The sequence below is a fragment of the Cheilinus undulatus genome, linkage group 8 (genome assembly GCF_018320785.1).
Source record: "Cheilinus undulatus linkage group 8, ASM1832078v1, whole genome shotgun sequence".
In the NCBI taxonomy this organism is placed as follows: domain Eukaryota; kingdom Metazoa; phylum Chordata; class Actinopteri; order Labriformes; family Labridae; genus Cheilinus; species Cheilinus undulatus.
This window is the reverse complement of record NC_054872.1, coordinates 159,077-182,500: the sequence shown is the minus strand read 5'-3', so window position 1 is coordinate 182,500 and position 23,424 is coordinate 159,077. Positions and strand designations below refer to the sequence as shown.

Genomic DNA, 23,424 nt, shown 5'->3' with positions numbered 1-23,424 from the left:
AATTAAAATGTTCCCCCCAAATTCCATGCAAATTCATGAAAAATTTTAAGCAAATTTCCAAAATATAAAAGCAAATTCCCCCTTAAATTTCTTGGCAAATTCTAGAAATCTTCAAAAAAGTTCTCCAAAATTCCATGAAAATGATGGAAATATCCAAAAAGACCTTTAAATTTTCTAAGAAAAATCCTGAAAATTTCAAAGGACAAACCCAAAATCCAAATTCCCAATCCATGTCCCCCATAATGTGGTAATAATTTCCCATATTCCCCTGAAAATGCAGAAAAACAAAAGAGAAACTCTCCAAAATATACAATATCCTCCCACCATATAAAACTCGATAACTTCCAAGCAAATTCCCTAAAATATCCAAACATGAAATTATCCCAGCATTTCAAACTTAAATCGACATTTTTTTTGTAGAATTATCTCATCAATTCTAGTAGCAAAAATGATTACTGTGATGTAGAGAAGCCAAAATGTAATGTCCTCATATGTGGAGGCAGGGTCTTAGGAGGATAGTGCTGTTAACTGGTTAAAAAATTAATCAAGTTAATCACATCACTATGCTGTGGTTAATCATGATTAATCACAGCATTTCTTTAGTTTAAGTAATTTTTAGATTTTTAAATGTTCTTATTATTGTGTTTATTTTTATTATTTGAACTTTATGTACACTTTGAAAGCGCTTTTTACAAAAAAAAATGGGTTTTTTTATTATTATTATTTTCATCTATAAATGAACATTTAGAATTCTACCATTTACTTTTATTTATGTTTGAGATAAATTAGTACCAGTATAGTGTTTAAATGAAGAAATATTAAACTAGAGTTTTTAAACATAATCGTGGTTTGTAAAGCAGAGTGTCTTAATTCACTGATCAATAATATTTATAAACTGCAGTAGAGCCCAGCAGACAAACACATCAGGTAGAAAATAACCTGGGCTGTAAAGAGAATGATCAGGTGTGCTGTTACCCCGAGGTCACTCAAGTAGCTGACTGATGTCCAGCGGTCTCTCCTCAGTCTAATAAATGTAGCTCGGGCCAGCTGCTCCACTTTAACTGCCTTTTTAGCTGTCATACAGTTCATGGATTCTTGTGACAGTAGTTCTCCTAGGTGTTCTGTGGTATGGTCATCAAGGGAGACCCCGATGATGACTTGAAGCCCCTTGTCGTCAACGATGTCGTTGGTCTGCAGTCTTTGGGGACCCTTTAGCAATCACATTAGTTAGCTTAGATGTTGTCATTTTGGGGACAAATCCAGGTCTGCTAGACTGCGCTGGTGTAGCTAGTCCCATGTTGTTGTTAGCGTGTATGCTAACATTAGCAAAGATGCGTTTTGCCCTGAGGCGGTATTTCAGACTAGTTGTGCCTCAGCATAAAGAAAGTTCATCCCCACAAGCTTTCCAGATTGATCCGAGTGTTAAGGTGTTTATATTAGCAGGCCTAATAAACATATATGTATATATGAGAAACTGAACCCTTTGGTAGTGTTTATGCTTTTTAGATGCATAAATATTTTTAGATTACACTGGAGCCTGTTACACTGGAGCCTAGTACACTGGAGCCTAGTACACTGGAGCCTAGTACACTGGAGCCTAATACACTGCAGCCTGTTACACTGGAGCCTAGTACACTGGAGCCTGTTACACTGGAGCCTGTTAATCTGGAGCCTGTTACACTGGAGCCTGTTACACTGGAGCCTAGTACACTGGAGCCCATTACACTGGAGCCTGCTACACTGGAGCCTGGTACACTGGAGCCTGGTACACTGGAGCCTGTTACACTGGAGCCTGTTACACTGGAGCCTATTACACTGAAGCCTAGTACACTGGAGCCTAGTACACTGGAGCCTGTTACACTGAAGCCTAGTACACTGGAGCCTAGTACACTGGAGCCTGTTACACTGGAGCGTTGTACACTGGAGCCTAGTACACTGGAGCCTGTTACACTGGAGCCTGTTACACTGGAGCCTAGTACACTGGAGCCGATTACACTGGAGCCTGCTACACTGGAGCCTGGTACACTGGAGCCTGGTACACTGGAGCCTGTTACACTGGAGCCTGTTACACTGGAGCCTATTACACTGAAGCCTAGTACACTGGAGCCTAGTACACTGGAGCCTGTTACACTGAAGCCTAGTACACTGGAGCCTAGTACACTGGAGCCTGTTACACTGGAGCGTTGTACACTGGAGCCTAGTACACTGGAGCCTGTTACACTGGAGCCTGTTACACTGGAGCCTGTTACACTGGAGCCTAGTACACTGAACCCTGTTACACTGGAGCCTGTTACACTGGAACCTGTTACACTGGAGCCTGTTACACTGGAGCCTAGTACACTGGAGCCTGTTGCACTGGAGCCTAATACACTGGAGCCTAGTACACTGGAGCCTAGTACACTGGAGCCTATTACACTGGAGCCTGTTACACTGGAGCCTAATACACTGCAGCCTGTTACACTGGAGCCTAGTACACTGGAGCCTGTTACACTGGAGCCTAGTACACTGGAGCCTGTTACACTGGAGCCTAGTACACTGGAGCCTAGTACACTGGAGCCTAGTACACTGGAGCCTAATACACTGCAGCCTGTTACACTGGAGCCTAGTACACTGAACCCTGTTACACTGGAGCCTGTTACACTGGAGCCTGTTACACTGGAGCCTAGTACACTGGAGCCTGTTACACTGGAGCCTAATACACTTGAGCCTAGTACACTGGAGCCTAGTACACTGAAACCTGGTACACTGGAGCCTATTACACTGGAGCCTAGTACACTGGAGCCTGTTTCACTGGAGCCTATTACACTGGAGCCTGTTACACTGGAGTATGTTACACTAGAACCTAGTACACTGGAGCCTGTTACACTGGAGTATGTTACACTAGAACCTAGTACACTGGAGCCTGTTACACTGGAGCCTGTTACACTGGAGCCTATTACACTGGAGCCTGTTACACTGGAGCCTAGTACACTGAACCCTGTTACACTGGAGCCTGTTACACTGGAGCCTGTTACACTGGAGCCTAGTACACTGGAGCCTGTTGCACTGGGCCCTAATACACTGGAGCCTAGTACACTGGAGCCTAGTACACTGGAGCCTATTACACTGAAACCTGGTACACTGGAGCCTAGTACACTGGAGCCTAGTACACTGGAGCCTAGTACACTGGAGCCTAGTACACTGGAGCCTGTTACACTGGAGCCTGTTACACTGGAGCCTAGTACACTGAACCCTGTTACACTGGAGCCTGTTACACTGGAGCCTGTTACACTGGAGCCTGTTACACTGGAGCCTGTTACACTGGAGCATGTTACACTGGAGCCTGTTACACTGGAGCCTAGTACACTGGAGCCTATTAATTTAGATGTATTCAACCAGGAAAGCCTCGTTGATATTGAGAATCTGATTTTATGAGTTTCCTGGCCAAGACAGGCAGCAGCACCATGAACAGAGACATGAAACATGAAAACTCTACAAACACAGATCAACCAATCAGAGTCACAGAGCAGAAAGTCATCAGTCAAAACATCTACATCCTGATTCATCTTCCTCCTCTGCCTTCAATCTACGTTTCAAACGGCTGAAAGAGACCAGAATAAAATCACAAAAGTAGGATGGAAGCAGGTTTAGTAAATCCTCGTGTACAAGGATGTGCCAGTGATTTTGTAGTCAAAGAAGGTCAACAAACTGGATTATGCAGAATACAACCATGCATTAAGGAGTGTAGTTTGTCATAAACCTCAGTGTATGTGGAGATTTAGGGCACTGGGACGATGCATGCATGTACAGAGCACCATAATCGATCAAGGCTGGAACCCTGGCCATGAAGCAGCCTGGACTAATCGGGAGTCAACTACGGGGTATTGTGCCCCTTTACCCTGATTTTTGTAGAATGAGTGTGCTCATCCACAAGTGAAACCATTCTAAAAGAGCTCCCAAGTACACTAAATGTCATCAACAAGATTACTTTTACAGTCAAAAGCCAGGAGATCAGGATAAAAAGCTGCTTCTCTGAAATATTTCATATTGTTGTTGTTGAGTGAGTTGTGGCTTGGTGTTGGGTTTCTGTATTTCTGACTGTTGCAATGACACAAAGATCACTTCTGTCACCAGCAGAGACAGACACAGGAGGGTCGTCATGGAAACGTTGGTTAAATAGGTCGATCAGTGTTTCAGGACGTGTTTCAGGACGTTTTAGATGGGTGGTGTAGGTTTATTAACGATCTGGAAAAGAGTTAAAGAGGGACAATTTCATTCTAATTCAGTGTGAATCTGGGGTGAATGAATGAAGGAAGTGCGTCACTGCCTGCAGTTAACAGTGGAGCAGGATTACTAATTATTAGAAGACAGAAGCCACAGCTCTAAGACATCATGTCATGTTAACTTTACATGAGAGGCTGGTTTATTACCCTCCTCTTTATAAATACTGACATTTCCTCCTCTCTCTGTAGTTAAACAGTGCTAGACGTTACATAACGAGCACAGAGATGAAGAAGTAGAGGTCTGATATTTTCATTTTCAGTGTTTGATTCTGAAAAGCCTACTGAAAGATTTTACAGGCTTGTTGACTTACTGATACTGCTACATATGTTACATACATAATATACAAATAGCCTGTGCCTTAATTCTATTGCATATTGTTTACAGTATGGTTTTAGGTGGCTAAATGGAATTTTTTTTTCATCATAAATCTACTGTTTAATTTTGTGTCTGTTAGAAAACATTGATAAAATGACACAGTAAGTCCCAGTGCATTCAAAGGGTCTAATATTAGATGCATCGGTTAAGCATTAGCATTGTTTTTAACTGTTTTTGTTAAAGTAAGACGGCATCCTTTTTCTCTGTTTTCTTTAAAAAGCGAAAGCAGCCACAGTCTCCAAACCCTAGGAGCTTATTTCATAAAGAGACCATCTTAAAGGAGGAATAGGTTGCAACCAATCTTAATTCCAAAGGGTGTTGCCATGCTAGTCTCCAAAATCTTTGCTCCTGTTGTAAAACAGAGAATGAATCCTGAACCAAGAGGTGTAATCTTAGATGTACCCAGTCCTGCAATAAATTTAGTTTCTGTTTGCCCTGGTGATAAAATGGAAGTTTATGGCCCTTTGTGGGACTTCTGTAGGTTTGTAACTGATCTCCCATCTTTTGTTTTCAGTTCAAAGTTGAGCAGTGGTTCAGGGACAGGAAGGAGCTCCAGGCCAGGCAGGGCTAGTGATCCGCCCTGGTTCCTGTCTGGCTCTGACACACTTGGCAGACTGGCAGGCAACACCCTTGGGTAAGTTCTGGTAGGGCTAATAGAGACAAATGGACTTGAAAAGGTTCGCTGTTGAGCCCTAAGTTAGCAGCAAGAGAGGGGTTTATTACTGAGGGATTTAGTTTTTCTAAAGACATAACTTAAACCTGCTTTAAAATCCAAGAGATATGTGTCAATAAAAGCCAAATATCAAACAGAAGGGCATATCTTCCACTCCACTGAATTTACACGGCTCTGTAAATGTTTGAATAACATCTTCTGTATAACTAACAAGCTGAGGAGTTTGCCTGTGTATTTTGCCCTTTATACATGAAAGATGAACTAAGATTAACCACATTATCCACAATAATTACATGGTTAGTATTACTTTGAATTCAGTCAGGTAAAACTGTGACTAAAAATGTTTGTGGACCACCTTTTTCACACAAGACTGAGACTAGCTGAAAATAGATCCTGGATAAAAATGGACAAAAAACACATTTTCCTCCCAGAGACTGAAATGAGACTCAAATGTAGTTTAGTTTATGTTGAAAATTAAAAATTAATGATATTTCTCCACTGTAAGTAAATCCATGAACCCATGATGCATCTGTAGCTGTTCTGCCTTCAGCTGTAGACAGCAGAGAGCCAAGGTGTGGCACTATAGAACACTCAGGGGATCCATGCATAGAACACTCAGGTGATCCATGCATAAAACACTCAGGTGATCCATGCATAGAACACTCGGGTGATCCATGCATAGAACACTCGGGTGATCCATGCATAGAACACTCAGGTGATCCATGCATAGAACACTCGGGTGATCCATGCATAGAACACTCGGGTGATCCATGCATAGAACACTCGGGTGATCCATGCATAGAACACTCGGGTGATCCATGCATAGAACACTCGGGTGATCCATGCATAGAACACTCGGGTGATCCATGCATAGAACACTCGGGTGATCCATGCATAGAACACTCGGGTGATCCATGCATAGAACACTCGGGTGATCCATGCATGGAACACTCGGGTGATCCATGCATGGAACACTCAGGTGATCCATGCATAGAACACTCAGTTGATCCATGCATAGAACACTCAGGTGATCCATGCATAGAACAACTCAGGTGATCCATGCATAGAACACTCAGGTGATCCATGCATAAAACACTCAGGTGATCCATGCATAGAACACTCAGGTGATCCATGCATAGAACACTCAGGGGATCCATGCATAGAACACTCAGGTGATCCATGCATAAAACACTCAGGTGATCCATGCATAGAACACTCAGGTGATCCATACATAGAACACTCAGGGGATCCATGCATAGAACACTCAGGTGATCCATACATAGAACACTCAGGTGATCCATGCATAAAACACTCAGGTGATCCATGCATAGAACACTCAGGTGATCCATGCATAGAACACTCAGGGGATCCATGCATAGAACACTCAGGTGATCCATGCATAGAACACTCAGGGGACCAAGCATAGAACACTCAGGTGATCCATGCATAGAACACTCAGGGGATCCATGCATAGAACACTCAGGTGATCCATGCATAGAACACTCAGGGGATCCATGCATAGAACACTCAGGGGATCCATGCATAGAACACTCAGGGGATCCATGCATGGAACACTCAGGAGATCCATGCATGGAACACTTAGGGGATCCATGCATGGAACACTTAGGGGATCCATGCATAGAACACTCAGGTGATCCATGCATAGAACACTCAGGGGATCCATGCATGGAACACTCAGGAGATCCATGCATGGAACACTTAGGGGATCCATGCATGGAACCCTTAGGGGATCCATGCATAGAACACTCAGGGGATCCATACATAGAACACTCATGTGATCCATGCATAGAACACTCAGGTGATCCATGCATAGAACACTCAGGTGATCCATGCATAGAACACTCAGGTGATCCATGCATAGAACACTCAGGTGATCCATGCATAGAACACTCAGGTGATCCATGCATAGAACACTCAGGTGATCCATGCATAGAACACTCAGGTGATCCATACATAGAACACTCAGGTGATCCATGCATAGAACACTCAGGGGATCCATGCATAGAACACTCAGGGGATCCATGCATGGAACACTCAGGAGATCCATGCATGGAACACTTAGCGGATCCATGCATGGAACACTTAGGGGATCCATGCATAGAACACTCAGGGGATCCATACATAGAACACTCATGTGATCCATGCATAGAACACTCAGGTGATCCATGCATAGAACACTCAGGTGATCCATGCATAGAACACTCAGGTGATCCATGCATAGAACACTCAGGTGGTCCATGCATAGAACACTCAGGTGATCCATGCATAGAACACTCAGGTGATCCATGCATAGAACACTCAGGTGATCCATGCATAGAACACTCAGGTGATCAATGCATAGAACACTCAGGTGATCCATGCATAGAACACTCAGGTGATCCATGCATAGAACATTCAGGTGATCCATACATAGAACACTCAGGTGATCCATGCATAGAACACTCAGTTGATCCATACATAGAACACTCAGGTGATCCATACATAGAACACTCAGGTGATCCATGCATAGAACACTCAGGTGATCCATACATAGAACACTCAGGTGATCCATACATAGAACACTCAGGTGATCCATGCATAGAACACTCAGGGGATCCATGCATAGAACACTCAGGTGATCCATACATAGAACACTCAGGTGATCCATGCATAGAACACTCAGTTGATCCATGCATAGAACACTCAGGTGATCCATGCATAGAACACTCAGTTGATCCATGCATAGAACACTCAGGTGATCCATGCATAGAACACTCAGGTGATCCATGCATAGAACACTCAGGTGATCCATGCATAGAACACTCAGGTGATCCATGCATAGAACACTCAGGTGATCCATACATAGAACACTCAGGTGATCCATGCATAGAACACTCAGTTGATCCATACATAGAACACTCAGGTGATCCATACATAGAACACTCAGGTGATCCATGCATAGAACACTCAGTTGATCCATACATAGAACACTCAGGTGATTCAGCACCAGGTCCAGGCCGAGAGCATGAATGTTTGAGTAAAAGTAAAAAAAAACAATGTAGTCATGTTTAGACTTAAACTCGACTCAAATATGTTTTAGTTTTTAGTTTCTACTATGAAGGGTAGAAATGACTGAAATGTGACTAACACTGATAAACATTTAAATCTAAAGACTCAAATTTAAAATAGCTGTCAAAATTAACTCTACACACGTGGACAAAATTGTTGGTACCCCTCTGTTAATGAACGAAAAACCCACAATGGTCACAGAAATAACTTGAATCTGACAAAAGTGATAATAAATAAAAATTTAATGAAAATTAACCAATGAAAATCAGACATTGCTTTTGAACTGTGGTTCGACAGAATTATTTTGAAAAACAAACTCATGAAACAGGCCTGGACAAAAATGATGGTACCCCTACAAAAGATGTAAAATAGTGTGACCACAGGGACATGTTCAACCCAGGAGTGTCCTCTAATTAGCATCACAGGTGTCTACAAACTTGTAATCAGTCAGTCGGCCTATTTAAAGGGTGAAAAGTAGTCACTGTGCTGTTTGGTGACATGGTGTGTACCACACTTAACATGGACCAGAGGAAGCGAAGGAGAGAGCTGTCTCAGGAGATTAGAAAGAAAATTATAGACAAGCATGTTAAAGGTAAAGGCTATAAGACCATCTCCAAACAGCTTGATGTTCCTGTGACTACAGTTGCACATATTATTCAGAAATTTAAGATCCATGGGACTGTAGCCAACCTCCCTGGACGTGGCCACAGGAGGAAAATTGATGACAAATCGAAGAGACGGATAATACGAATGGTAACAAAAGAGCCCAGAACAACCTCCAAAGACATTAAAGGTGAACTCCAAGGTCAAGGTACATCAGTGTCAGATCGCACCATCCGTCGTTGTTTGAGCCAAAGTGGACTTCATGGGAGACGACCAAGGAGGACACCACTGTTGAAAACAAATCATAAAAAAGCCAGACTGGAATTTGCCAAACTGCATGTTGACAAGCCACAAAGCTTCTGGGAGAATGTCCTATGGACAGACGAGACTGAACTGGAACTTTTTGGCAAGGCACATCAGCTCTATGTTCACAGACACAAAAATGAAGAATACCAAGAAAAGAAGACTGTCCCTACTGTGAAACATGGAGGAGGCTCTGTTATGTTCTGGGGCTGCTTTGCTGCATCTGGCACAGGGTGTCTTGAATCTGTGCAGGGTACAATGAAATCTCAAGACTATCAAGGTATTCTAGAGAGAAATGTGCAGCCCAGTGTCAGAAAACTTGGTCTCAGTCGCAGGTATGGAACAGGATAATGACCCAAAACACACAGCTAAAAACAGCCAAGAATGGCTAAGAGGGAAAAATTGGACTATTCTGAAGTGGCCTTCTGTGAGCCCTGATCTAAATCCTATTGAACATCTGTGGAAGGAGCTGAAACATGGCTGGAGAAGGCACCCTTCAAACCTGAGACAGCTGGAGCAGTTTGCTCATGAGGAGTGGGCCAGAATACCTGCTGAGAGGAGCAGAAGTCTCACTGAAAGTTACAGAAATCGTTTGATTGCAGTGATTGCCTGAAAAGGTTGTGCAACAAGATATTAAGTTAAGGGTACCATCATTTTTGTCCAGGCCTGTTTCATGAGTTTGTTTTTCAAAATAATTCTGTCGAACCACAGTTCAAAAGCAATGTCTGATTTTCATTGGTTAATTTTCATTGAATTTTTATTTATTATTACTCTTGACAGATTCAAGTTATTTCTGTGACCACTGTGGGTTTTTCTTTCATTAACAGAGGAGTACCAACAATTTTGTCCACGTGTGTACATTAGAATCTGATCAAACCAGGACATTAGCCACATTCAGTTTCTTTCTTGCCAGTACAGCTGAACTAACTCTGAATCCTGTGGTGCTTCCTTCTAACTATGTCTTGAGTCTGCTCCATTGAAATGTTGTTTTTGGCAGCTGTCTCTGACCTAGGCCTTGCACTGTATGTAACAGGAGTCGCTGGAGCTCTGGCGTAAATGGAGGTAGTGGAGTAGGAAGTGGTGGAGGAACAGGGGGAAGCGGAACAGGAGGTGGCAGCAGTGGAGGAGGTGGGGGTGGAGGAGGCGGAGGAGGAGGAGGAGGAGGTGGAGGAGGAGGAGGAGGTGGAGGGACATCGGGACGATCTTCAACAGCAGCTCGTGATTCCCGTCGGCAGACCAGAGTGATCCGGACTGGAAGGGATCGGGGCTCAGGCCTTCTAGGTAGCCAGCCTCAGCCAGTAATACCAGCTTCTGTCATCCCTGAAGAGCTCATCACTCAGGTACAGTCCTCTTAGTCTAGAAGCCATCCTGCTCTGTTATTCTATCCAGTATTTCCGTCCTGCACATGTGCACCTAGCCTAGTAATCAGCAGTCACTAGTATGCTGAAAGGAAATATAGCGACTCCAAAAAGTCTGCTCACTCATGTTTCAATTCCACTTTTGTGATGTTAAAAGAAATAATGCCAACAGAATATTCTATTCTCTAACATGTATAAATCTAGTGAAAAACAGTCAAAATCTTTGAAGGAAAAGTAATAAAAACCAGAATAAAGTGAAAACCTGGTTGATTAAATAAAAACCTCTGGACTAAGCACCTTTTGATGTCATTCCAGCATTCAGGCTTTTGGGGAGGAGTCTATCAGGGTAGTCTGTTCTGCCAATACTGTTTTCAAACTCTTGCTCACTAAAGGTTCAACATCTGTCCGATGAGGTCATTTCCTGTGCACCGCTACCTTCAGGTCACGTCACAGATATAGAGAAGGGCTCTAGTGAGGCCAGTCTTCCACCCCTTTTTAGAGTTTCTCTTCATCTTTAGCAGTTTCTGAGATGAGTAGAAAAGCCTAGCTAGAGCTCAGAGATGGGTCCTACTGAAAATCAGTGGGGCTGAGGATGGCAGTGCACAGGAAATGTCCTCATAACCTGACACATGTAAGCCCTTTTGTGAGGAAGACTAGGAGTAAATCTGCTGGTATCCTCCCCAAGAAGACTGAATTCTTAATGCCGTTAAAATGAAATAACCAGGGGTGTGCTGATTGGTCTAACCACTTCTTCTTAAATTTTATTTTTCTATTCATTCCTCCGAAAAATTTTTTTCAATCTGCTGTAGGATGCATTTAAGGTAGAAAAATCCTGAAATGATATCCTGGCAGTATTATTCACGTCACATAAATGTGGACTTTTAGCGTGGTGTGTAATCTCTGTAAAGCCATTTTTCTTTGGTCTTTTCTCTCAGGCCCAGGTAGTTCTCCAGGGGAAGTCCAGGAGTGTTATTATAAGGGAACTTCAGAGGACCAATCTGGATGTCAACCTTGCTGTCAACAACCTGCTGAGCAGAGATGATGAAGATGGGGATGATGGAGATGACACTGCTAGCGAGTCTTACCTTCCAGGAGGTTTGGAAAAGAATACAAAGAAAATGGGGGCAGATAGAAACATGAACATTCAGCGGCCATGTCAATATGGGCAAAACTCAAAGAAAGACTTTTCTCTAATTTTCACCTTTTGTGCCTTTTTTCTGTTTAGAAGACTTGATGTCCCTGCTGGATGCAGACATTCACTCAGCTCATCCCAGTGTGATTATTGATGCCGATGCAATGTTCTCTGAGGACATAAGCTACTTTGGCTACCCCTCTTTTAGACGATCCTCACTATCTCGACTGGGATCCTCTCGAGGTAATCTTATCATCTCTCCTCTGACACAAAAGGAAAGCAGGGTGATAGAGGGGGCGCGATGGCTGGGACAGAGCCATCATGTGTGACTAACGTAGACCCAGTAAGCAGTGAATCCCCTCTGTAGTAGACCTGCTGAAGAGAGAGAGAGAGTAAACCCAGCAATGCCTGGGTACCTGACTAATGTAGACCCAGTAAGGAGTGAATCCCCTCTGTAGTAGACCTGCTGAAGAGAGAGAGAGAGAGTGAACCCAGCAATGCCTGGGTACCTGACTAATGTAGACCCAGTAAGGAGTGAATCCCCTCTGTACTAGACCTGCTGTAGAGAGAGAGAGAGTAAACCCAGCAATGCCTGGGTACCTGACTAATGTAGACCCAGTAAGGAGTGAATCCCCTCTGTAGTAGACCTGCTGAAGAGAGAGAGTAATCCCAGCAATGCCTGGGTACCTGACTAATGTAGACCCAGTAAGGAGTGAATCCCCTCTGTAGTAGACCTGCTGAAGAGAGAGAGAGTAAACCCAGCAATGCCTGGGTACCTGACTAATGTAGACCCAGTAAGGAGTGAATCCCCTCTGTAGTAGACCTGCTGAAGAGAGAGAGAGAGAGTGAACCCAGCAATGCCTGGGTACCTGACTAATGTAGACCCAGTAAGGAGTGAATCCCCTCTGTACTAGACCTGCTGTAGAGAGAGAGAGAGAGTAAACCCAGCAATGCCTGGGTACCTGACTAATGTAGACCCAGTAAGGAGTGAATCCCCTCTGTAGTAGACCTGCTGAAGAGAGAGAGTGAACCCAGCAATGCCTGGGTACCTGACTTATTTAGACTCAGTACGGATTGAATCCCCTCTGTAGTAGACCTGCTGAAGAGAGAGAGAGTAAACCCAGCAATGCCTGGGTACCTGACTAATGTAGACCCAGTAAGGAGTGAATCCCCTCTGTAGTAGACCTGCTGAAGAGAGAGAGAGTAAACCCAGCAATGCCTGGGTACCTGACTAATGTAGACCCAGTAAGGAGTGAATCCCCTCTGTAGTAGACCTGCTGAAGAGAGAGAGAGAGAGTGAACCCAGCAATGCCTGGGTACCTGACTAATGTAGACCCAGTAAGGAGTGAATCCCCTCTGTAGTAGACCTGCTGAAGAGAGAGAGAGTAATCCCAGCAATGCCTGGGTACCTGACTAATGTAGACCCAGTAAGGAGTGAATCCTCTGTAGTAGACCTGCTGAGAGAGAGAGTAAACCCAGCAATGCCTGGGTACCTGACTAATGTAGACCCAGTAAGGAGTGAATCCTCTGTAGTAGACCTGCTGAAGAGAGAGAGAGTAAACCCAGCAATGCCTGGGTACCTGACTAATGTAGACCCAGTAAGGAGTGAATCCTCTGTAGTAGACCTGCTGAGAGAGAGAGAGAGTAATCCCAGCAATGCCTGGGTACCTGACTAATGTAGACCCAGTAAGGAGTGAATCCTCTGTACTAGACCTGCTGTAGAGAGAGAGAGAGTAATCCCAGCAATGCCTGGGTACCTGACTAATGTAGACCCAGTAAGGAGTGAATCCCTCTGTAGTAGACCTGCTGAAGAGAGAGAGTAATCCCAGCAATGCCTGGGTACCTGACTAATGTAGACCCAGTAAGGAGTGAATCCCCTCTGTAGTAGACCTGCTGAAGAGAGAGAGAGTAAACCCAGCAATGCCTGGGTACCTGACTAATGTAGACCCAGTAAGGAGTGAATCCCCTCTGTAGTAGACCTGCTGAAGAGAGAGAGAGTAAACCCAGCAATGCCTGGGTACCTGACTAATGTAGACCCAGTAAGGAGTGAATCCCCTCTGTAGTAGACCTGCTGAAGAGAGAGAGAGAGTAAACCCAGCAATGCCTGGGTACCTGACTAATGTAGACCCAGTAAGGAGTGAATCCCCTCTGTAGTAGACCTGCTGTAGAGAGAGAGAGTAAACACAGCAATGCCTGGGTACCTGACTAATGTAGACCCAGTAAGGAGTGAATCACCTCTGTAGTAGACCTGCTTTAGAGAGAGAGTAAACCCAGCAATGCCTGGGTACCTGACTAATGTAGACCCAGTAAGGAGTGAATCCCCTCTGTAGTAGACCTGCTGAAGAGAGAGAGAGTAAACCCAGCAATGCCTGGGTACCTGACTAATGTAGACCCAGTAAGGAGTGAATCCCCTCTGTAGTAGACCTGCTGTAGAGAGAGAGAGAGTAAACCCAGCAATGCCTGGGTACCTGACTAATGTAGACCCAGTAAGGAGTGAATCCCCTCTGTACTAGACCTGCTGTAGAGAGAGAGAGAGAGTAAACCCAGCAATGCCTGGGTACCTGACTAATGTAGACCCAGTAAGGAGTGAATCCCCTCTGTAGTAGACCTGCTGAAGAGAGAGAGAGTAATCCCAGCAATGCCTGGGTACCTGACTAATGTAGACCCAGTAAGGAGTGAATCCCCTCTGTAGTAGACCTGCTGAAGAGAGAGAGAGTAAACCCAGCAATGCCTGGGTACCTGACTAATGTAGACCCAGTAAGGAGTGAATCCCCTCTGTAGTAGACCTGCTGAAGAGAGAGAGAGAGTAAACCCAGCAATGCCTGGGTACCTGAAAGTGCTTGGACTTTATTCCCCTGCAGGGAAATCATCAGTCTGACTTGTTGTGACTTCATTTCTTTTCCCTCTGAGGTCCGTGTTGTTGCCCTACTGCACATTTGGATCTGTGAAGGACCATGACCAGTTCACAGCTGAGTGTGATGGTGGCCACCTCTGAAATAGTAGTATAATAACAAAGATATAACATATTATATAATATATAATAATAGTAATGTAGACAGACAAAAAATCAGAGAAGAAAAATGTGAAAACTGTATCAAGGCTTGATGTGTGAACAAAGTTTTCGAAATCTAAAATAAAATCTCACATTGCACATTTTATTTATTTCCTTACAGTCTAGAATTCGGCTTCAAAAGTACATTTTTTTAAATAATTTTTTGGATTTTTTTCTGATTATGTGGCAGGATTAGATATATTTATTTATTTATTTAATTTTTTAAATCTTATTTAAACAGGAAAACCTCATTGACATCAGTAATCTCATTTATAAGTGTCCTTGCTAAGAACGGCAGCAGCACAGTGACCAGAGTTACAGACATGAAATACAGTAGTTATAAACACAGATCAAACTAATCCCCAATCACAGAGCACAGAGTCACTGGTCACTCGTTTGTTGATGCTTCACGTCACATTCCTGCATCCGTGCCTAGGCCCACCTCGCCCATCCTTAAGGAGAAAAAGGACTCAACTGCTGCTCAGTGGCTCAAAGTCATGTTTTCAGATGACAGTTTTAGAAATCAAGCTCCCTGAGTCTGGAGGTAGATTGGAAGGGCCCAGAATCCACAGTGTTTGAGTTCAGTGTTCCAGTCGTCACAGTCAGTGATTGTTTAGCCTGCTGTTGGTCCACTGGTCTTTATCAAGTCCAAGGTCAACACTGTCAGCCATCTACCAGGAGATTTTAGAGCCCTTCATGCTTCCATCTGCTGTGAAGCTTCATGGAGATATTTTTCCAGCGGGGTGGCACCTGCCCACAGTGAAGCCAAAACTGCCAGAAACCGGTTTGCTGACCGTGCTATTACTGTGTTTGATTGCCCATCCAACCGGTCTGACCTGATCCCATAGAGGATCTCTGAGGAAGTGCCAAGAGAAAGATGAGAGACACCAGACTCAACAGTACCAATGAGCTGAAGGCTGCTATCAGAGCAACCTGGGCTTCGACCCAGCCCAGCAGGACCGAGGACTGACTGCCTCCATGCCATGTCGCATGGAGGCAGTCCAACCAATTACTGACTGAATAAATTAGCATAATTTTCCAGAAGTTTACATTTCTGTGTTACAAATCTTTTTGGGGAATATTCTAAGAATAATTTGAGATGGTGTATTTGTGATTTTAGTGAGCTGTAAGCTGTAATCACCAACATTTAAAGAAAAAAACTCTGAAAATATTTAACTTTGTGAGATTTTTAGATGCACCTGTATAATGTGTACGTAAATCTCTCTCTATGCATACAACCACTCACACACTGCATTTAAAAGTATTCAGACGCCCTTCATTTATCACAGTTTTGTTATACTGCATCAGACTGCAACAAAACACAACTTAAAATGGAAACCAGGGTGAAGGGGGTCTGCATGCACTGTACCTGTGCATACACACACACACAGACATACAAACACACACACACAGCCACGCTGAATGGTTTTCTCCCAAACTTGAAGCCTGATTTCTCAGTATTATCAGAATGATGTAAGGCTGTGTATGTGTGTTGTTGTACAGGTACATCTCAAAAAAATGAGAATATCATGAAAAGGTTCAATGTATTTTTGTCCCTCATCTCAGAAAGGTAAACCCAGACATTATATAGACTCATTATACATAGAGTGAAATGTTTCAGTCCTTTATTTCTTGAAATGTTGATGATTATGGCTTATAGATAATTCAGTGTCTCAGAAAATGAGAATATTGTTAAAAAGTTCAATATTGTAAAGTCATGGTGTCACACCCTAATCAGCTAATGAACTCCAAACTCCTGCAGAGGTTCCTGAGCCTTTAAATGGTCTCAGTCTGGGTCAGTAGCTACACAATCATGGGGAGGACTGCAGACTGGACAGATGTCCAGTAGACAGTCACTCACACCCTCCACAAGGAGGGTAAGGTCAAAGGTCATTGCCAAAGAAATTGCTTGTTCACAGAGTGCTGTATCCAATCATATTTATGGAAAGTTGAGAGGAAGGAAAAAGTGTGGTAGGAAAAGGAGCACCAGCAGAAGGGAGAACCGCAGCCTGGAGAGGATTGTCAAGAAAAATCCATTCAAGAATTTGGGGGAGCTTCACAAGGAGTGGACTGAGCTGGAGTCAGCGAATCAGGAGCCACTACACACAGACAGATCCTAGACATGGGCTACAGACCAATCCTAGACATGTGCTACAGACCAATCCTAGACATGGACTAAAGACCAATCCTAGACATGGACAACAGACCAATCCTAGACATGTGCTACAGACCAATCCTAGACATGGACAACAGACCAATCCTAGACATGTGCTACAGACCAATCCTAGACATGGACAACAGACCAATCCTAGACATGGACAACAGACCAATCCTAGACATGGGCTACAGACCAATCCTAGACATGGGCTACAGACCAATCCTAGACATGGACAACAGACCAATCCTAGACATGGACTACAGACCAGTCCTAGACATGGGCTACAGACCAATCCTAGACATGGGCTACAGACCAATCCTAGACATGGGCTACAGACCAATCCTAGACATGGACTACAGACCAATCCTAGACATGGGCTACAGACCAATCCTAGACATGGGCTACAGACCAATCCTAGACATGGGCTACAGACCAATCCTAGACATGGACTACAGACCAATCCTAGACATGGGCTACAGACCAATCCTAGACATGGGATAATGACCAATCCTAGACATGGACTAAAGACCAATCCTAGACATGGGCTACAGACCAATTCTAGACATGGACTACAGACCAGTCCTAGACATGGACTAAAGACCAATCCTAGACATGGACTACAGACCAATCCTAGACATGGGCTACAGACCAATCCTAGACATGGGCTACAGACCAATCCTAGACATGGACTACAGACCAATCCTAGACATGGACTACAGACCAATCCTAGACATGGACTACAGACCAATCCTAGACATGGACTACAGACCAATCCTAGACATGGACTACAGACCAATCCTAGACATGGACTACAGACCAATCCTAGACATGGGCTACAGACCAATCCTAGACATGGGCTACAGACCAATCCTAGACATGGGCTACAGACCAATCCTAGACATGGGCTACAGACCAATCCTAGACATGGACTACAGACCAATCCTAGACATGGACTACAGACCAATCCTAGACATGGACTACAGACCAATCCTAGACATGGACTACAGACCGATCCTAGACATGGACTACAGACCAATCCTAGACATGTGCTACAAATGTGGCTTTCCTCGTGTCAAGCCACTCCTGAACCAGAGACCACGTCAGAAGTGTCTTACCTGGGCTGTGGAGAAATCAGAACTGGACTGTTGTGGTCTCAGTGGTCCAACGTCCTCTTTTCAGATGAAAGTACATTTTGCGTGTAATTTGGAATTCCAGGTTCCAGAATCTGGAGGAGGAGTGGAGAGGCACAGAATCCACGGTGGTTGAAGTCCAGTGTGAAATTTCCACAGTCAGTGATGATTTGGGCTGCCATGGCATCTGCTGGTGTTGGTCCACTGTGTTTTCTGAAGTCCACAGTCAACGCAGCCATCTACCAGGACATTTTAGAGACCTTCATGCTTCCTTCTGCTGACAAGCTTTATGAAAATGCTGATTCGTTTTCCAGCAGGACTTGGCACTTGCCCACACTGCCAAAGGTACCAAAAGCTGCTTCAATGACCACGGTGTCACTGTGCTTGATTCTGACCTGAACCCCACTGAGAGTCTATGGAAGATGAGGGACACCAGACCCAACAATGCAGATGACCTGAAGGCTGCTATCAAAGCAACCTGGGCTTCATTACACCTGAGCAGTGCCACAGGCTGATGGCCTCCATGCCACACCGCATTGATGCAGTAATTCATGCAGAAGGAGGCCTAACCAAGTATTGATGCATATGAAATGAACATACTTTTCAGAAGCCTGACATTTCTGTTTAAAATATCATTTTTTATTGATCTTATGTAATATTCTCATTTTCTGAGACACTGAATTTTGGGTTTTCATTATCTGTAAGCCATAATCGTCAACATTTCAAGAAATAAAGGCTAGAAATATTTCACTCTATGTGTATTGAGTCTATATAATGTATGGATTTCACTTTCTGAAATGAGGGACAAAATAAATTGAACTTTTTCATGATATTCTCATTTTTTGAGATGTATCTGTATGCTGCATGGCTTTAGTAGAAGCTGTAAGCTCTCTGAGAAAGGCCCGTTTGGACCAACTGTCTTCACAGTGAACCTTTGAGGGACTAGAATTATAAGAACACAGACAATTGAAACCAACTGAACATATGTAGTCCATATGCATGCTTTTGCTTCTATTTACCTCTTTTACCACATTACATTCTAACATATAGGTGCACAAACTGTCTCACCCCTCAGTGTAATTTAAACTGAATTCTCTGTATTGCCATTTTGATTTGGATTAGAGTGACTTTTCTAGAATCTATCTCCATTCTTTAAACTATGTTGACGGGTCTTTCCCAGAGAGTGGCTTATTTCTATCCCACTGGTGTGACCTTATTGCATACCAGTTCTCCTTCTTCCCTTAGAGAGAGATTCAGAGCTGTTGCGTGAGCGGGAGTCTGTATTGAGGTTACGAGAACGCCGGTGGTTGGATGGGGCCTCATTCGACACAGAGCGAGGCTCCACCAGCCGTGAGGGAGAGCCCAGCTTGGACAAAAAGAGCATCCCCGTCCAGAGCCCTGTTTCGCTAGGAGAGGAGCTTCAATGGTGGCCTGATAAGGTAAGAAGAACCAAAACAGCGCTTTAAATGGAATGTATGGCTACACTGAACAATAATCTACACCTTTTTGATTTGTCAAGGAACAGGACTCTAATAAATAATCATCCTTTTGTTTACAAACAACACAGACGCCCCTGTTGATATAATATGAACTCATGCATGATTATTTTTTAAAATACTACAAGTTGAAGACTCTTGCTACATGAGATAACTGCAACAGGTCACATTTTGATACCAGTAATGATAAATTTATGCCAACAAGTTTGTTTTTTTTTGCCTTAGCTCCCCTCTCATGCCCCCAAACACTTTCAGATTATACTCATGATAATAGTCTACTGAGATGCTTTCAATGAAGGACTTTAGAGTGTGTTACTATCTCAGTGTACTAATGCTTTTACTACCTCCTAAAAATACTTTATTACAGAAGCATGGATTTAACTAATCAAGCAGGTTCTTTTACATCTTTATCAAAGTAAGCCTCAGCCCTCAGGGATTGTCTACAGTCATGGACCAAAATATTGGCACTCCTGGAATTTTTCCAGAAAATACACCATTTCTCCCGGAAATTGTTTCAATCACAAATGTTTTTTGTATCCACATGTTTATTTCCTTTATGTGCATTGGAACAACACAAAAAAGCAGAAGAAAAAAGCCAAAATTGACATAATTTTACACAAAACCCATGTTTGACTGTAGGTACTGTGTTCTTTTCTTTGTAGGCGTCATTCTGTTTTCCGTAAACAGTAGAATGATGTGCTTTTCCAAAAAGCTCTACCTTAGTCTCATCTGTCCACAAAATGTTCTCCCCGAAGGATTGAGGCTTACTCCAGTCTGGCTTTTTTATGTCTCTTTGTCAGCAGTGGGGTTCTCCTGGGTCTCCTGCCATAGCGCTTCATCTCATTCAGATGACCACGTATGGTCCCAGCTGACACTTTTGCACCCTGAGTCTGCAGGACAGCCTGAATTTGTGTGGAAGTTGACAGAGGATGTTTATCCACCATTCCAACTATCCTGTGCTGCATTCTTTTGTCAGTTTACTGCTACTACTTTGGTCCATGACTATATCATATAATACCTTAAAGACCTTTGTCACTCTCTGCTTGACTGAGCTATCGTTAGCTTAATATCGCATGTTTTTGCATCAGTTCCCATATACTGGTGGACACACACGCCCACAGCAACATGCAGACCATGGCTTCTCTCGCCTGCAGCACACACACATCTCTCCTGCCTGAGTTTCGGTGGACTAATAAGACATGGATAGTATGGATTTTGAAAGTCCGGCAGCCCACCACTGTCGTTTCTGTCCAGTCTTGTCACAGAAAATAAAATGTCAGATTCATCAAAGTTGTTTCTGTCAACACCGGTTTTTAAGGTTGCCTCATCTCGCCTCTCATTTCTCCTCGTGATTGGTATTTTTAATGTACTGAAGGGTGAGCCCCCTGAGAAGCATCATCTTGTTTTCAGTGTTTTCATGTGCCACGAGAGTATTTCCATGGAAGTAAATGCTGAGTGAAAGCAGAAGTCATCAGCTGTCTGGGTGTGAACAGCTCTGCACCATTACAAGCAGACTGGTGTCTCATCAGTAATGAATACATTTGTCACCAACACCGTAATTAAATGGTTTAGCTGTAGCAACCATAGTGAAATGGTCAAGGCTTTCATACGAGTTGTAGACATGGTTTGTGACTTTGCAAAGATATGTTGTTAGATAAATAAATAAATAAATAAATAAATGCAACTGTTCTCTGACATTTAAAGTGGACTTTCCTTGATGACATTTGGATGTCCTGCAGCTGCATGGCAGTCCATTCTTGACTAATTTAACTGTAGATTTCATCTCCTTGCACACTGACCAAGCTTGTGAACGGACTTTTTCAGGATGGTGTGAAGTTTGTTAGTATCGGCGCCATGTTCTCAGAGCTGGTGGCTGTCAGCTCCAAGGGAGAACTTTATCAGTGGAAGTGGAGTGAACCGGAGCCCTACAGGAATGCACAGGTAGGCTTTTTATCCTGTTTGATAGAAGTGCCATCAGTTTTACAACCATCATTTTAACCATTTTATCCTATAAAAAGTCACATAAGTCCCAAAAGTAGATGCATAAAACATTTTTTTTTTTACATTACTCTGCTTTCATCAAATCTCAATGTACACATTGCTAGAGGGGACATCTTCATTTCTGCTTTTTTCTTTGGCCTGTCATTGATTTTCAGGAAAACACTGGTTGTGGTGCATTTTATTTTTTCGTACTGTATCATCATATAAAAAGTAACCTTGAGCACCATATGTCTCAAAGGTGGACAGGTAAGATTTGTTAAACACTAATACCAACTTCAACTTTCACTGTCACATGTCTGTTCACCAGCTTCAGTTCTGTTCATAGATTTAATATTGACATTAGTGCTGTCAAAATAAAGCGCTCATTTTATTTTTAAGAGGATTTATCACACTGACGACTAGAGATGGGAATCGAGAAGCGGTTACAGTTGGATCAATCCATCAATATTTACATTTAATCTTAACAATTCTCTCATGGATGCCTTTATTCCTGCATGCCATGAAAAACACGGTCTCACATGAAGCAGTCAGCGAACAAGAGCAGAGAAGGAAATAAACAAACGTATATGAAGGTTTACAGTATCTCTGCCAGGCATTTAGAAACATTTTATACAAGTACTTGGAGCGCATGCCTCCACAGCGCTTCATCTAAGCCTTTATCAGAAAGCTTTGACTCAGACCGGAGGAGTCTAACGTCTGATGTTTGCAGGAGGGTGAAGGAATGCTAGTTGAAGAATTGTTCTTACACTTAATAAGTAAGACAGATAAAATCAGGACAGGGGATCAGATGAAGTCCCTCTCTTTTCTCTATCTACAACACAGACGTGTGCTCTTTTCCTTCCTCCTACCCGAGCTAATATGAGCGTAATCATCCAGATCTAATATCACAGAACCTGGGAATGTGAAGCAATGTTCATGTGCTTTTAGGATGCACTCACACTAGACTATCTGTGCTGTGTTCTAACCATGCTAAAGCCCATTTGACCCCCTCCCCTGTCCTTCCTTTGGCCCGCACTCACGCTGCTCAACACATCCAGGCTTGAGCACGGATAAGTCACACACTGACGGCATCACACCAAGCTTCTACCATTGATGAACTTATACGTGTTGATGACTCAGTATACATAAGTGTTGTTTTTAGGCTGTAAAATAGCAGCAGATTTATCTGATATCTGATCTGACAGCGGAGATATTTCACCTGACCTGGGATCTGTAGCTACGTTAACTGCAGAGCTCAGTGAGGAGAGAGAAAGTGGTTCATAGTGGAGAGCTATAATCAGAGTTACAAGCACTTCTGCTGAATAAAACCTGGACTTTGTAACTGGTCTGAGCCCCTACAGCCATCTGAATCCTCCTGGTATTCCTTTATGCTCCATGATCTGTGCCATCTATGCCTAATTCTGGATTCCTTTCAGTGCTGCACCACACAAGCTCTCATGTCGTAGGACAGCCTGTGTCTAGAGCAGGATTAAATGTTCAGTTACAAGTTTTTCTAACCGTGACAAGAGCAGTTTTAACCATCTGATGAGAGCTGGAAGTGAAAACACCACAGGATTAATAAACGATGCTCTGTTCAAACGTCAGCGATCAAGACCGCAGTTTCACTTTGATAACATGAAATAGAATTAGAGGCAAGTTAGTTCAGTAGATGATAGTTCAGCATTATAATTTTATAATAAGAGAGGTTAAATCAGCCGTGATATAACCCCAGCACACACTTATCCACGTATTTGGCACTCTCCTTTACTCATGGAGGATAAAAGGTGTTTGTTATCCTGTGAGCTGCTGTTTGTGGCTCCATCAAGGGAAGA

The 23,424-nt window shown here is 43.3% G+C and overlaps 1 protein-coding gene across 7 annotated transcripts in view; it reads left to right on the top strand.

Annotated features, from left to right (window-relative positions):
* Window positions 1–23,424, top strand: part of ubr5 (ubiquitin protein ligase E3 component n-recognin 5) — a 186,209-nt gene that overhangs the window by 45,429 nt on the left and 117,356 nt on the right. For 6 of the 7 annotated variants that reach the window (XM_041792404.1, XM_041792403.1, XM_041792407.1 and 3 more), the window contains exons 5-10: window positions 5,153–5,272; window positions 10,320–10,626; window positions 11,580–11,739; window positions 11,870–12,019; window positions 19,344–19,555; window positions 21,437–21,553. In XM_041792404.1, coding sequence (XP_041648338.1) covers window positions 5,153–5,272; window positions 10,320–10,626; window positions 11,580–11,739; window positions 11,870–12,019; window positions 19,344–19,555; window positions 21,437–21,553 — 1,066 coding nt within the window. The remainder of the gene's footprint in view (window positions 1–5,152; window positions 5,273–10,319; window positions 10,627–11,579; window positions 11,740–11,869; window positions 12,020–19,343; window positions 19,556–21,436; window positions 21,554–23,424) is intronic. The other variant, XM_041792405.1, reaches the window with a different exon arrangement.